At 38.4% G+C, this 14,663-nt stretch overlaps 1 protein-coding gene and 2 non-coding genes across 3 annotated transcripts in view; 1 reads left to right on the plus strand and 2 right to left on the minus strand.

Annotated features, from left to right (window-relative positions):
- The first annotated feature begins 5,067 nt into the window (after window positions 1-5,067).
- Window positions 5,068-14,663, plus strand: part of m1ap (meiosis 1 associated protein) — a 38,574-nt gene continuing 28,978 nt past the window's right edge. Inside the window, exons 1-3 of the mRNA XM_042512548.2 lie at window positions 5,068-5,331; window positions 5,478-5,666; window positions 9,766-9,937. Of these exons, the coding sequence (XP_042368482.2) occupies window positions 5,068-5,331; window positions 5,478-5,666; window positions 9,766-9,937 (625 nt within the window). The remainder of the gene's footprint in view (window positions 5,332-5,477; window positions 5,667-9,765; window positions 9,938-14,663) is intronic.
- On the minus strand, window positions 5,921-5,992 carry trnaa-cgc (transfer RNA alanine (anticodon CGC)). Its single transcript has one exon. It is a non-coding gene; the product is annotated as a tRNA-Ala (tRNA).
- trnaa-cgc (transfer RNA alanine (anticodon CGC)) lies at window positions 6,214-6,285 on the minus strand. The gene has a single exon. It is a non-coding gene; the product is annotated as a tRNA-Ala (tRNA).

Here is a 14,663-nt window from a genome sequence, read left to right on the forward strand (position 1 = left end):
CAGAGAGTTGGCAGAAGTTAGTTTTTCGATCTCACATAAACACACACACACACCTCATCTTATCTCCTATAAGCAGATGTGCATGTACCACATTTCATGTCAATCACATACACCCTTAAAAAAGTGACATGACAAGAGACAGAGAGAGGGAGAGAGAGAGGGAGAGAGAACTGTGTGATTTCACAACCCAGCATTCACCCAAAGCCTCTTACACAGACCACAGCACTTTACAAAACCACTTCACACACACACATACACACACACATTCATCGAAAAATCATATATTGTACTTTCCCCATCTCCGGTCCCTTCCACATCTTGATTGTACCTCCGTGACTTGAAAGGTCTCACACACAAACACACACATCAATTCGTAGACAGGTCCGCGCCGACTTCCAGAAAGCACTTGGACCAAGCGGACCAAACTATCAGGAACAAATTTCCATATCACTATTCCATTCTGTCCCTGGGCTCCTGCACTTGGCCTCTCATTTATCTTTTTCTCTATTCATTTAAAATGATGAATAGGAAATAAACCCATGGAAGGGGGAAAGGATGAGATGCAAAATTTTTTAATTTAACTGCCCAGTTCTAAAAACTTTTTTTCCCCTTCAAGAGAAAAGCAGTGTACTTGTGGTGGGTGTTTCTGATTTAAGTGCTTGTCTGTCTCTTTGCAAAGCAGCTGCTCAAGACGTTGCGAGTATACTACAAAATTTTAAAATCCATTTTTTTGTGAACTTGAACAATTGGGTAATCATTATTTAGTTATCTTCTTAATAAATATATTGCTCATTCAGTCTATAAATGTCTAAAACAGTGAAAGTATTATAATAATTGTTTTCATTTAACAGACAAACAAACAGTTATTTTTGATATTGATATATTAACATTATTTATGAGTGAGGAGAGGGGTGGTGGTGCAAAGAGGGGGGGAGGCATGCCAAATAATTTTTCTAAGAAATTAGGAGGGACTTATGTTGTTTGTTTTTGCTTAAAGAGGAGGCATACAACTTTAAATGGCTGTATTTTGTATTTATTGTACCACCTTTATTAAAGGAAACAGGCAAATTTTCTTTTCTTTAAAAAAACGTCAACGTTACACCATTTATCACTGCTAGAAACTGTAAAAAACAGAACTTATCATTGGATTTTCAAATTTCCAACAGTCTGTGAACACACCCTGTGCGTCTCATTTGAAATTTTGCCAAAATAACCAGCATGCCTAAAAGAGCAAAAAACCTCTTTTCAACTCCCCCTCCTCCCTCCTCTGATAAATAGAGAACAGTCCCTTATTCAAAGAATATTTCTAAATGTAGTGTATGAAACATATATAATAACAAATAACTTTACCTTCAAATAAGCCTGATAGTTCAGCAACTGGACAGAAGTTAACCTGAGAAAGTGACCAAACAATTCTGCATTATTCAGCAGAAATCAATCAACAAAACCTGAAAATTGTTTTATAGTGTGTTCAAGGTATGTTTACAAACTTAAACACACTAGGTTTTGAGCGATAATCCTTACCAATAGGACATCTTTAGCCTTGTCTTCATTATGGTCCTTGCGTCACCAAGTGGACAGAGCTCGAGCGCTCCTGAAATAGTTTATTTAGTTAGTTAGCCCGCTGTTAGCTACTGTTAGCTTGCTAGCTACTGCTAAGTTAGCTAGATATTATTTTGTCCGTCAGATCTTTCTGTGGGTAAAATATTCAACACTTGCTATTGTTAAATAGTTTCTCCAGTAGCAGCCAGCTGATACAGAGAAGCTTTTTAACCTAGCTAAGGTAACGTAACTTCAAAAGTTAGCTAAGCCCAGCTCAATGTCTGATAATGTTGCTGTAATGTAATAGAATTGCATTTATATAGCGTTAGCTAAAGTGAAGTTAGCTTTCGATTCGTAGCTTCTGATTAAGCAGTTAACAGGAGAATTAAATGAATGGATCGTCAGGTAACTTCAGCGTCGTAGCTAATATTTACCTTTTAGTTAGATGTGTTTATTGTCACTTGTCAAAAGAATTGAATTCTTGATTAACATACCGAATTGCTCCGTTGCGTCTGTCGCGAGCTTCCATTGATATTGGGCGTTTTGTGGACATTTTTAACATTTCTGATGATAAATGATTGACAGATGACAGCTACCTTAGCTATATGCCATAGATCCATGCTATATGCTGTCAGCGCAGCCGCCCCAGAATTCTCCGCGATCTCCATTCCTCTTTCATTTTTTGCTGCTCTGTTTGTTTTCTTTAATTTTAGACACACTGTCATAAAACTTCAAATTCATAAAATCTAGTTTTGAGGCCATACATAGCCTATGATCAGCATGGCTCGTACATGTTCTTTACTGTAACCTAGTTTGTTGGACAAGGGTATTCTAAAAATCCATAGGCTATAATATATAATTCAGCTAAACAAACACCAGCCCAATCGTAAAGGTATTAGACTAAATGTGATTTGGTTATTTATGTTAAGAGATGATGCAAGATCAAATAGGTTTGAGGGTGAGAGTCTTATGATCTGGGGGGTGAGGACAGAATTTGTCTCACAAAGAGAGAAGTGAGTCAGAGAAAGATTAGAAAGGCAGAAGATCAAACAGCACACACCTTTCACATAATATGCCCATTATTACTGCTAAAATATCCCTTCTCTGTGAAGACCAGAACAGAACACGGTTTCAGGACAGTGGATTTAAGAGCTCAGATGATAAAGAGCACCCAGAGCTCTGCTTTTGATCGTAAGGGATTAGCTCTGTCAGTGGTTTTTGGTCTGATAAGAGCAGACCAAGCTTGCAGGTGTTATCCACAGGACATGTTATTTCCACCTATATTTTAAATTTAAATCTATTATGATGCTGTTGCTTCCTCAGTTCTATTCTTGCCCACAGATTGTGGGCATAAGCAGGCTGGTATGACTGTGTGTTTTGTGTTTAAACCCTGTGACAGTATGTGATGTAAGGCAGGCCCAGTGGCAGATTTATAGCAACATGATGACAGAAAGTTGAAATACTCCATCCCCCTGTAAATTAATTCCTCACTCAAATATGAAAAGGAACATGTAAACAAAATTGGCCACTGTCCTTAGAAATACGTCACCTCAAACCTTGGACACAGGCTAATTAAAGTAGTTTGCTTTCCAGCCCAACCAAGGTGAAGATGCTTGTAAGCAATAAATACACACAAATAGTTAGTTATGTTTAGGTGTTGGATTAGAGATTTAAGGTATTGTGCTGCAGGTAATGACTATTTTCATTTGAAATGAATCTTTTTTTGGTTATCATTTATTCTTAGATGTGAAAAAAAATTATAAAAGGTGCTGTTCCCTATTTCCCAGAGCCAAATGTGATATTCTCAAATTACATATTTTGTCCAACCAACAGTCCACAACTCAAAGATATTCAGTTGACATTGATATAAAAATATTTATGATTTTATCATTTTATTACTATTATTTATTTATTTGTGTATTTATTTTTGTCTATTGATAAATTGCTGAATCAAGTTATCATTTTAGTCTTGTATGTATGTTAGTATACTCGTCTGCTGCTATGAACTGGTCCTCAACACAACTTGTGTCATATCAAAAAAAAAAAAAACCAAACAAACCTGTATGTCAGTGGAAAGACATACATTTCAAATGTTTCCTGTCAGTTTGTGTTCCTGGTTGTTCTTGCCCACTGAGGTGTGGAAATGAAATGACTAATTGTACTAATGTGTGTCAGAATAGGGTTTCGTTCAAAAAGACAGCATCACACAGACATACAGTCACATAATAACAGGGTTTCAGATGGGGTGATTGACTCCATGAAGCGTGAGGGGTTTTTCCCCCTCGGCCCCTCTGGCCACATCCTCGATGACTAAATCTCGCCTTTTGTCAGCCACACAAATGGGCCTTTTCCATCTGATGATGCTTGTGAAGCTTTAAAAAGGAAAAAATTATGGTTCTTGTCTGATATGTATGTAAAGATGTGTCTATAAAAAGCTAGTGCCCGAGACTTTCTCTCTCTGAAATTGAGCTGAGAACTAAATTTAGATTTACGTTAAATGATGCCAGTTTACTGAGCTATAGCGCTGCAAGGTGCAGCCCAAGTATTAACATTGATAAAGTGCTGTAACAATCTCCAGTGCTCTGTTTATGCACCATTCTGTCTATTTTGTTTTGCTTTTTGCTGCTGTAATGACCCATTTTCCCCACAGGAATCATTAGTTTCTGTTACTGTTATAGTCCAATCCTTGCATCATCACAGTGTTAGACTTTTGACAGCGCTACCACCAGTGTTTATCATTAAGCTGCAATGTCCCTAATAGCTCGGATGGCTGTAAACAAGCTAATAATCTTCATTCATCTGCCCCAAAGTGAGGACCTTTTGTACAAAATAAACTTGCAGGGAACTTGACCACTTAAGGGAGAAATTGCACAATATGTTGTCTGCTTTGCATATGCCTCGTGGCATAGTTCCAGCAGAACTTTCTGGCCCCAAAATGGATTCACAAAGTCTAATTTTCAGCCATGAAATAGCTGACTTTCAGTCATTATTGCACAAAACCTACTTTAGTAGTCACTTTTTTCACATTAGCCTCTTCAGAAGTCAGGAAAAGCCCCTGAGTTATGTGAAAACAGAACCATTTATAACCTAGATTCTTACATAAGTTTCCATGTTCATCATAGCCTATTTATTCATGTTCTATTTACAGTGGTCCCTGCTGCTCATGATTATGACCACAGCAAATGTACTTTAATGTTGTTGACTGCATGGGCTGATTATCACTACAGGGCAATGGCTTGTTATTATTTCTATGTTTTTTGGTCATTTTGGTAATTACGCGATCTCCTAGATTCGATAGAATTGCTTGCTTCTTTTTTTAAGACATTTGTGCATGTATTTTCAGAAGAGAGGGATGCAGCATTATTACATGTAAAATTAATTAAAGGTTAAAAGAGTAAAATAAATGCAGAATATTTAATGTACATTATTATTTGGATGAAATGTTCCTTTAAAAGCTTTTTGTGAGGCTTTTCTCAATTTTCTTTGTGATTGAACATTGCAGTATGTTGTGTTTGTTGCTTTTAGATGTCTATGGACAACAAAAAGAGGCCAGCAGGTTCTTCCAACACTGGGAACTTGGTTTACTGGTCCTCCTGGTTTCCACGGCAACCAGCCAGGGTCCTAATTGTGGAGGCACTGCCACCCTGGTGGTCAGAGACCTCTACGGTGCTCTGTGATGCTTTGGATAACTTCCTGTCCCTGGCCTGTAGTCTCGATGGACCCTGTAGGATACCATTACTCAGCCTGTACGCCATCAGCAGGCAGCAGGAATGTTTACTGCCATTTGTGGTAAGATAGAGGAAGGGGAAGTATTTCTAAGAACTATTATTGCTTTATTTTGTTTCCCCCTTCTCACCCCTCTTCCTGTTGTTGCATTCAGTCACCCACATTATTAGGCATTTATTCCTTTTTCCCCTGACATTGTCACCTTTCAGCAAGTCCGTGGTAACCTGGCTAGACTGCGCTCCTGTGTGGAGGAGCTAAGGACTATTTCAGGTGAAGGTTGTATCAGAGGAGCTGCCAGAGGAGGTGATCTGCTGCGACAGGCAGTGCTGGATAGTCTGCAGCAGTTTAAACAGTACACTAGACATACCAGCACTGGCAGCAACAATATATCTTTGGAGGTGAGCATACAACAGCTTCCTGCAATCACAGAAAATGACATTTGCTCTGTGTGATTTAAGGTCTATTTATGAATGCATCTTCCTCTTGTATATGAGGCATCCTACTACATTAAGCATTACTATACCACCCTTTGCACCACTGTCAACCAGAGTCATGTTCCTCGTGTATGAGCACACACTTGACCAATACAATGGACTCAGTGTCACAAAGTTTTATGTAATATAATTAAATACCACTTGCTCACCACAGGGAGTGGAGATGCTGGGGATTGAACCCAGGACATCATACATGCGAAGCATGCGCTCTACCACTGAGCTACATCCCCACATTTTATACACACACACTGCCATGTTCACAATAAGCCAAGTAGTTTTGAAAACTTCATATATGTATTTAACCAATGTATTTCTCATAGAGTAGTGTCATAGGTGTAATGTTCAATATATGTCAGTCTGACAAGGCTTTACAGTTGTCAGTGTTGCGGTGCTTTAACAATGATCACTCTTTGTGAACAACTTCCAAAACTTTGCATGGTGCTGCAACAAATGGAGATGCTGGGGATTGAACCCAGGACTTCATACATGCGAAGCATGCGCTCTACCACTGAGCTACATCCCCTCTGATGGTCTGTAAACATTTCCAAAAAACTGTTTGTCACAGTGTTTATCACTGAAACACCTTCATCAACAGGAAAATAACTAATTATCTTCTTTCTCATCCTTTTTCAATTGGCAAACAACAAAACTGTGACTTTCAGCCAAAACTGGAGAGTAGTGGGACAGACAAAACCTGGTTACTCTGCTGAGTCTCAGCTGTGTTTACTATGAGAACATAATTTAGATGTTCTCATTAACAGACATCAACATCTGTTTCTCTTCTCTTCTCAATTGGCCGTCATTTGATTACAGATCATGAATGATACTTAATAGTTAGCAGAGCAAACAGAAACTCCTGTGCTGCTGTGTGTAACATAAATACAGGTTCATGATATGGCTGACATTAAAAATGAGCCATCACAGAGAGGATTACAAGTGATGAAAAGCCTCTTTTCTCACAACATAATTTTCCCAATTCACATTAAAGTGCAAGGCCAGCATTTTTATTTGATCCCATGTAGACAGCACTCATGGAAAGCCTAATTTTCATGTGTGGAATGATCAAACAGAGAGAGATCTTAGTGTAGCAGTAGTCTTCATGTGTGTTTACTTTGAAATATCATTTTATCAAACTGTAAATGCCTTATATTGAAATTGATCACAGGAAGTGGAGATGCTGGGGTTTGATCCCAGAACCTCAAACATGCAAAGCATGCATTCTACCACTGAGCTACATCCTCTTCTTTTTTGTGTGTTGCAGCATATGGGACAAAACAAATCTTGGAAGTCTAGGAAGTAATTTCCACTAAATATTTTCCTGTTTCTGTCTCCAGATCCATTAGAAAAAAGAGCGTCTCTTCAGCTGCAGACTAGCTTAGACTAAATAGCCCCCTTTGATATTAAAGCTTTGTACTTCATGCTAATGTAGGAAAAAAGCTCCACTTATATCTGTTAAATGAGGTCTCTTCAGGTCCAATGCACTGTATTTAGCAGCTGCAAAAACATATTGAATTAAAAATCTCATTTGCATTTTTAAAAGCTGAAAAAACTCTCTGTTAACAATCCACTTTGGTGGCTGAGAACTCTTCACATCTTGTATCAGACAATCCACTCAAAACCAGCTCATGTACATTTCAGATGTAGCGAATGGGCTCTATTCATCTGCTGCTGAGCCATCTGTCTAGGAAGAGTTGTAAAAATACATCAGTAAAGCTTCAGTAGTTTTCAGGGCCTCACTGCTAAAATATCCGATCAGCCATCACGTTTGAGTGGCAAATCCTATGAGTGTGCAAAGTATTCCAACCACTTTCCTTTTTGAGTTGCACCCACTTTCATACACTTTATGTTTCCATTCGCTGATGTGCATGGCTTCATTAGAATTTAAATGAATGGAAATATTCAAAAAGGGTCAATAAAAGGTAATAGCCATCACTTGGATGCAGGACATTGAATAGAACTATCAGTTCCTCTTTATGTTATTAAAGTTAAAGCCAGGTTTAGGCTAATACTCTGTACATGCTCCAGGCTCAAACCCTGAGAAACAAATATACATTTTTGATGTCAGCAAATTAGAGTTTAAGAGAATAGGAATATTAGCTGACATTACTGAAAGCATTTCGTTAGTCAAATCTAACTGTTGGACATATGGGGAGCCAGCTGAGAAATGAACCAGTCGCTGTCTTTCTTGTTAAATTTGAACAACACGTCCTGGGGATACAAGGCTCTGTGCAAATCCGCCCAGCTTTATTAGGAAGCTCTGGACAGATGATTACACTAAGACCCACCGTTTCCGACAGCAGCAGATATGAATAGCACCATTAGGCGATGGAGAGACACTAAGCAGAGACATGGCCCTGTGTGTCAGTGGCTGTGTGTGCTGCTGATCCACAGATACAATACATGTTTTCATTGTAGCATTCATATGTGTGGGTCTTTTTCTGTGATCCTTCAGCAGCAGATTCTGCTTTAGTCTGAACGGCAGGAAGCAGAGAGCAGAACCCATCAATAATCCTATAATAATAATAATCATTTACTGCTTTAATGTGTTTCAGTAGGTTGCTCAACATCAGCCTAACATTAGCTTATCTGTCTTCCCCCCATTAGGCAAGTAAATGCCACAAAAATAATTTCATCTCTTTCCATCATCAGACATAATGAGGACTTATTCTAAGATGTTGTCTTTGTGCTGCAGAAATCTTCATTATAAGAAAAAATACTAGATTAGTTAGAACATTTGCAATGCATTACCAGTTCTACTCATTCCATGTAAGACTATGATAGCTCGGCTCCAGGGAACATTAAAATTATAGATCATAGGGCAAGACGGTAGTTAGAGCAGTGTGAGGTTTTTTTCTCATGAAAACACACATTAAGCTTTGAGTTGTGTCATTATAACATATGGTATGCCGTTTTGCAGTTAGGGTGGGAGTTTGCTTTAGTGGGACAACATGCAGGAGAGCGGTTCTGACATCACTTGTTTAATTTAGTTAGAGTAATTTACTATATGTCATATCCCTGCAGTACAACAGAAACACAACAGCCAGAACCAAAGAATGCTTTGTTGTGGTGATGTTGTGGCCTCTTCTTCTGAAGATATGACAACTTGATCCTTCATAACACCAGCTGTAACAATTCAGAAGTGAGTTGTGGGGAGGAACAGCAAGCAAAATGAAAACTGATTTAGGTTTTTAGGAAGGAGTATCAGTTTCTGTTGTTGTACTTGTGCTTTTTTTCCCTTCTCTTCTATGTGATAAGAGTAAAGGAACTCAACATTTTATGTATTTCCCGATGTAGAACGACTTAAAAGTTTTCACCTCGGTTTACGAAACCAAATTTCAAAAACATCTGAGGTTTGCTTCGAAACACAACCACAACCATACATAAAGGCAAAAGTGTTAAAGCTGTTTTGAATGGCCACACTGGGGTTAAAAAGCCATAGAGATGAACAAGACACAATGAAATGTACAATGGAATGTACTACTACTGTCACAGGCTGTAACTGCTAGATATTTCTAATTAGTAGTATTAGTATTAGATAAGATTTCTACAGTAAAAGATGCCTGCATTTGCTCCTTTCCCAGATCTAGAAAAAAAGGACTATTTCTGTTTTGCTCACAGCCAATTGCCACATGCATTCTTCGATTTAATGGGATGTGTAATTGGCCCCCTACGGCAGCAGCTATAATCCATACAGTCTGTGGTGTGGTGAAGTTGAGCTCAGTGTATCTGACAACATTTGCAGACTAGTTGTCAAAAGATGCTACTAAAACATTTGAAAGAATGGCCATACTACATGTCCCTCCATTCTCATGATCGACATTGACTGAAATAGAAAAAAAAGGTATCATATGAAGTGCTATTGGTATGACTCTAAGGGTATTTTACCAATATCGCAACTTATTTCAAAAATACCCATCCCTATTATTTGTGGTAATGTCCTTTGGGTCCTTTTTATGTCACATTCTCTGAAGCGTTTTTCCATTTCCTCTTGCTACATCAACAGATCACAGTTGTGACTAGCCAGCCAGGGCGAGGCATTGTTCGCCTGTTGGAGATGAGCCTCAAAGATGCCGACCTGGTGTCACTGAAGCGGCTCCTGGTGCTGCAGATCTACAGTGCTACAGACTGGGGCCAGGACAGCCCCTTACCTGAAGCCACACAAGCTGAGACCGAAGGTAGGTAAATACAGTATGTGCAGACACGCAGATATAAACTTAGGCACCGGATCCCGAAACGCATTAACACACACACAGCCAAACAACTTGAAGAAAGTCTGCTATCTATTTCCTTTACTCCCCCTCACTTTCCACATACTTTTCCCCTGTGTGTTCTTAATCATCCTCACTTGTGAGTTGTGTAGCGCTGACCCATTTATTACGCTACACTGTTTGTCCCATATCTAGAGCCTACACCCGAGACGCATGTCACAGTTTATAGAATTTGGCGACAATCCAAAAATTCCCCAATCCTCTCCGAAAAGACTAATTTTATAATGATATGGCATTCTTTGTAATTACACGAAGGTTCAAGTGGTGTGGTCTGAATAAGTAGAGAGTGCAGAGAGGATTGGATTGAAATGAAGGGGAGGAAAAATAGAAAGTGAGAGAAAAACACATAGTGAGGAGGGAGGGGAGGGAAAATGAGAGCAAGTGTAAGAGAGAGGGGTGTGGTGAACACAAGCAGTGAAGTCTGTCTTGTAAAAATATTTATGCACCGTCTGAAATATTCATTCCATGGTGATAAACAGTTATCTGTATCAGTGGAGAAAGCCGCTGAACTTTACTTCCTCAGAAGTGTTTGGGATGCTGCAAACAGGATACTAATGATGTTGTGAGTTTCAACTCACCTGACACAATTATGTCAGTTATGTAATGTTTGTTGTCATCATACCCTCTTAGTTATTTTTACATCATATCCAAAGTGGAATGTTACAGATTTGACCCAGTTCTTCCCATTAAACCACCAATTATTCCCCTTGGAGTCAGTCTTGGTTTTTGGGTAGCCTTTCAAAAAACAGAGCTACTAGGTCATGGTCAAATAGATCTGATATTTAATGTGGATATCATTTGTGAATTGCATTAAATCTTGTTTTCTATTGTCAGCTAAACTAAATTAAATCAGAGATCATGGATCAAGAATGAACACAAGGGTGTAGACCTCTTTGTGATGTCAAAAGCAGATGGTATTCGGTTTTATGTTACTTTATCACATTATTACTGGAAAAAGAAAAAAAAAATCTGACAAAAAAATGTATTTTTTCAGATTTTTGTCTATTTTTTTGTATGCATCTAAGGAAAAATAAGTTGTCAACCCTTTGAAACCTTACCAAATGACAAATTAATGAGCAAGAATTTACTAAAAAAAACTGCCTGAAAAAAACAAACAAAAAAAAAATAGGAAAAGTAATAACAACACACAAACAAACACACACACAACTAAGGAGTCACAGTCACATACTAGAAGAAACAGTGGTGAGCATGTTGGGTATGACTTGTTCAATTGGGGACAAAATCTTTGCCCAGAATTCATAAAAAGGCGTTTTTCTGGGTCAGTGGTTAGTGTTAGGGTTAGGCTGTAAGGTCAGAGTTAGGTTTAGGCATGTAGTAGAAATGGTTAGGGTTAGGATAAGTCTCTAGGAAATGAATGTAAGTGTATGTAATTCCCCAAACTAACCTAAGTAAACATGTGTGCATTTAGTCCGACTATAAAAAAAAATATCAAGAAGAAAGTCTGGAATCACTAGTATCCCTGCAGCAGCTCCTCTCATACATTCTTTTGTATTTATTGTATTCATCGATCAATATGAGTGATGCTCATTCTTCTCTCCAGTGTCTAATAACAAAAACAATGCCACTGAACAAAGAAACGTTTGGAATGGAGCCTTGCAGACATTGTTATGCAGTTACCGCAGTTGATGCCACTGGGAAAAGATCACTGCGTCCCTCCACAGTGTCTCCAAGTGTTTATGGCACTGAGTGTTTGAAACATAATATTCTGGAGCTCTTTTATGCTACGGCCCACACCCTCTTAATTATGTCAACACCAGTGGTGCTACTAGACCACTGATGTTCCACATAAAGCTGTTTTATTAAAAACGGTTCTCTCCACAGTGGAGGAAACAGTATTGCTGTTACCATAACATCTTCATACACGGTGTTATTGCTTTTTCATATTTGTCAGTGGCTGTGAGTACAGATTTTGTACTCTGCCAGATGCTTTCGTACCTAGAATTGTCAGTTTGTATCTTCCTAGGTGTTCTGTCACCTTCAGTTCTCTCATATATACAAAATGTTTCACTCAAAGATTGGAAACGTGACAAGTAATACAACTGCACTGGTGCAGCAGATTACTTATTTTCGTCTTTCGTTTTCTGTTATACCAGTTGGATTAATAATACAGACGGTATAACTTGTGAAATTTGCTGGTTTGAAAAAGGTGATAAAGATATCTCCCCAAATATGGGACCACACATTTTGTATGAAAACCAGCGTCCCACATGTTCCCTCATATTTTAGTCTGTGACATTACTCACAGCGAAACCACAAACATTTTGGATGAAGTTCTGTGTGAACCGAAAAAGGGAATGAGGTCAGAGCTGCATCCAAGAGCTCCAGTGACCCTCAGAGTTTATCTGGCTGCAAACTGAAGCAGGCTTAAATCAAAGATAAGAAGTTTAGCTGTCTAGCTTGTGTGAACTCTGCTCAGACTTTAGGATGCTTGCAGACGTTGTGAAATGTGTTTAGAAGTAGTTCATGCGCTGCTACAATACAGCACCCTAAAGTGAAAGTTCAACTGAGTGTTAACTGTTAAAAAAAGTAGTTCAGACGCCCTCAATTGTTGTAGAGCTGCTAAGAAATGACAGTTCCCATTTCCTGCGTCATTTATTATCGTCAAGTATCATTAACATGACCCAGAGGCAGTGGCAGAAGAAGTATGTAGTTCTTATATTTAAATAGAAGTACCAATACCACCTAGTGAAAACAAGAAAAAATCCCACATTAAAAATGCTACTTCAGTAAAAGTAAGTAATTATAATGAGGAAAATGTACTTGAAGTATTAAAAGAAAAAGTATCCATGCAGAAAAATAGTAAAAAAATAAAATACTATTAACTAATTAATACTATTACTTTAAAAAGTAAAAAAAAATAAAGAACATATAACAGAAAGAGGATATATAATCAAAATTATTAAAAAGTATATAAAAATAGATAAAGACTTAAATGTTTTAGAAAGTAGTTGATAATTGGTGAATTTACTAATTGTTTCAGTTGTACTTGTATAAACTGTTTGGTAATTTAATTTGTAACTAAACATCATATTTTAAAAAAAAACTCATCTCATGTTTTTGTATGCAAAAGTCTAGTTTGTAAACAAATGTATGACTACAACTGTCAGATAAATGTAGAGAAAAATCTTAACATGTAAAAAATATATCAAATAACACTAGTGGAGTAAAAACATACAATATTTCCCTCTGAAATGTAGTGGAGTGAGAGTATAAAGTGGAAAATATTCAAGTAAAGTACATGTACTTCAAACTTTTGAGTACAGTGATTGGGTAAATGCACTGTAATATTAAATTCCACCACCGCCCAGAAGGAGCTTGTAGCAGAACTTTTCTAATCAGCTGGAGGAACAGCTAACAAAGCATTCTGAACAGCTGAATGATCAAAAGTCCGGTTCATTCTCTCAATTTTTTAAAAAACCTCAGTAATTTTGGTTTTAAAAAGAGATGTGTAACTAATATGCCAAATCTAATACGCAGAAAAATTAAGGAGCGGTGTTTATTTTGGGAATTCTCTGGAATCTGGGTGCGTTGTGGAATCTTAATAGTATCCATCTGAGTAAGATGCAGGGTGGGAATGCTCAGTTAGAGAGAGAGAGAGATTGGAGCAAATATGTCTCACTTAACACAAGACTATTTATTTTGGCTGTGTGTGTGTGTGTGTGTGTGTGTGTGTGTGTGTGTGTGTGTGTGTGTGTGTGTGTGTGTGTGTGTGTGTGTGTGTGTGTGTGTGTGTCAGTCAGTCCATGGAGTGCAGTTTATCATAGGAAGTGGGTGGAGTATCCATCTCTCATTTTGTACCAAAGTAAGACTTGGTGAAAAAGCCATAACTAATTGTTTTACTCTCTTTCTGTCTCTCATCGGTACTCACAATGGTTATTACGCAACTGTGTGTGTTTGTGTGTGTGTGTGTGTGTGTGTGTGTGTGTGTTTGATAGAAACATCAGTTACAACAGGGCCATTATGCAAATGTCTTATTTCTCAAAAAGCTGACAGCCATTGCACTCAGTCTGTGTGTGTGTGTGTGTGTGTGTGTGTGTGTGTGTGTGTGTGTGTGTGTGTGTGTGTGTGTGTGTTTGTGTGTGGGTCAGTGTCATGTGCGTGTGTGGCTGAGCATATATCATAATGAGCGGCAGCACAACTGGGATCTGCTGTGTGTGTTGCACGTCTGCAACCTGCAGTTTTAATGGGTCGTGTTAGGGGCGAGGAAATGCTTTATGTCAACGAGGGTCCTCACAAGTATAAAAGCACAACCGTGTGTGTGTCTGAGGGCCGACGCCTTGATAAGCATCCTGTTTTTGTCGAAAGTCAACCAGTGTATCCTTGAATCCCGGCCTGTTCTTTAATTGTACAGTTGCGCCGCAGAGGAGAGGATAGAGAAATGGGTCACAGAGCGAGAGGAGAAGAGTGAGACAGAGACAAGGATGATTGTGGCACCAGTGGTTTTGGTTTGTCTCCTCACAGTCAAACAGCTAAGTTGTTGACTGAAACAGCTTCAACAAGTTCCCCACACTGGATGCATTGGTTCCTCAGGGAGAGACAGTGACAAAAACTATCCCATTGTTCAGATTCAGAGAAGAACAATCTAATTGCATTGCTTTCCCTTTTTGTTTTG

The sequence above is a fragment of the Plectropomus leopardus genome, chromosome 23, assembly GCF_026936395.1.
Source record: "Plectropomus leopardus strain MGB_pleo_1.0 chromosome 23, ASM2693639v1, whole genome shotgun sequence".
Lineage (NCBI taxonomy): Eukaryota > Metazoa > Chordata > Actinopteri > Perciformes > Serranidae > Plectropomus > Plectropomus leopardus.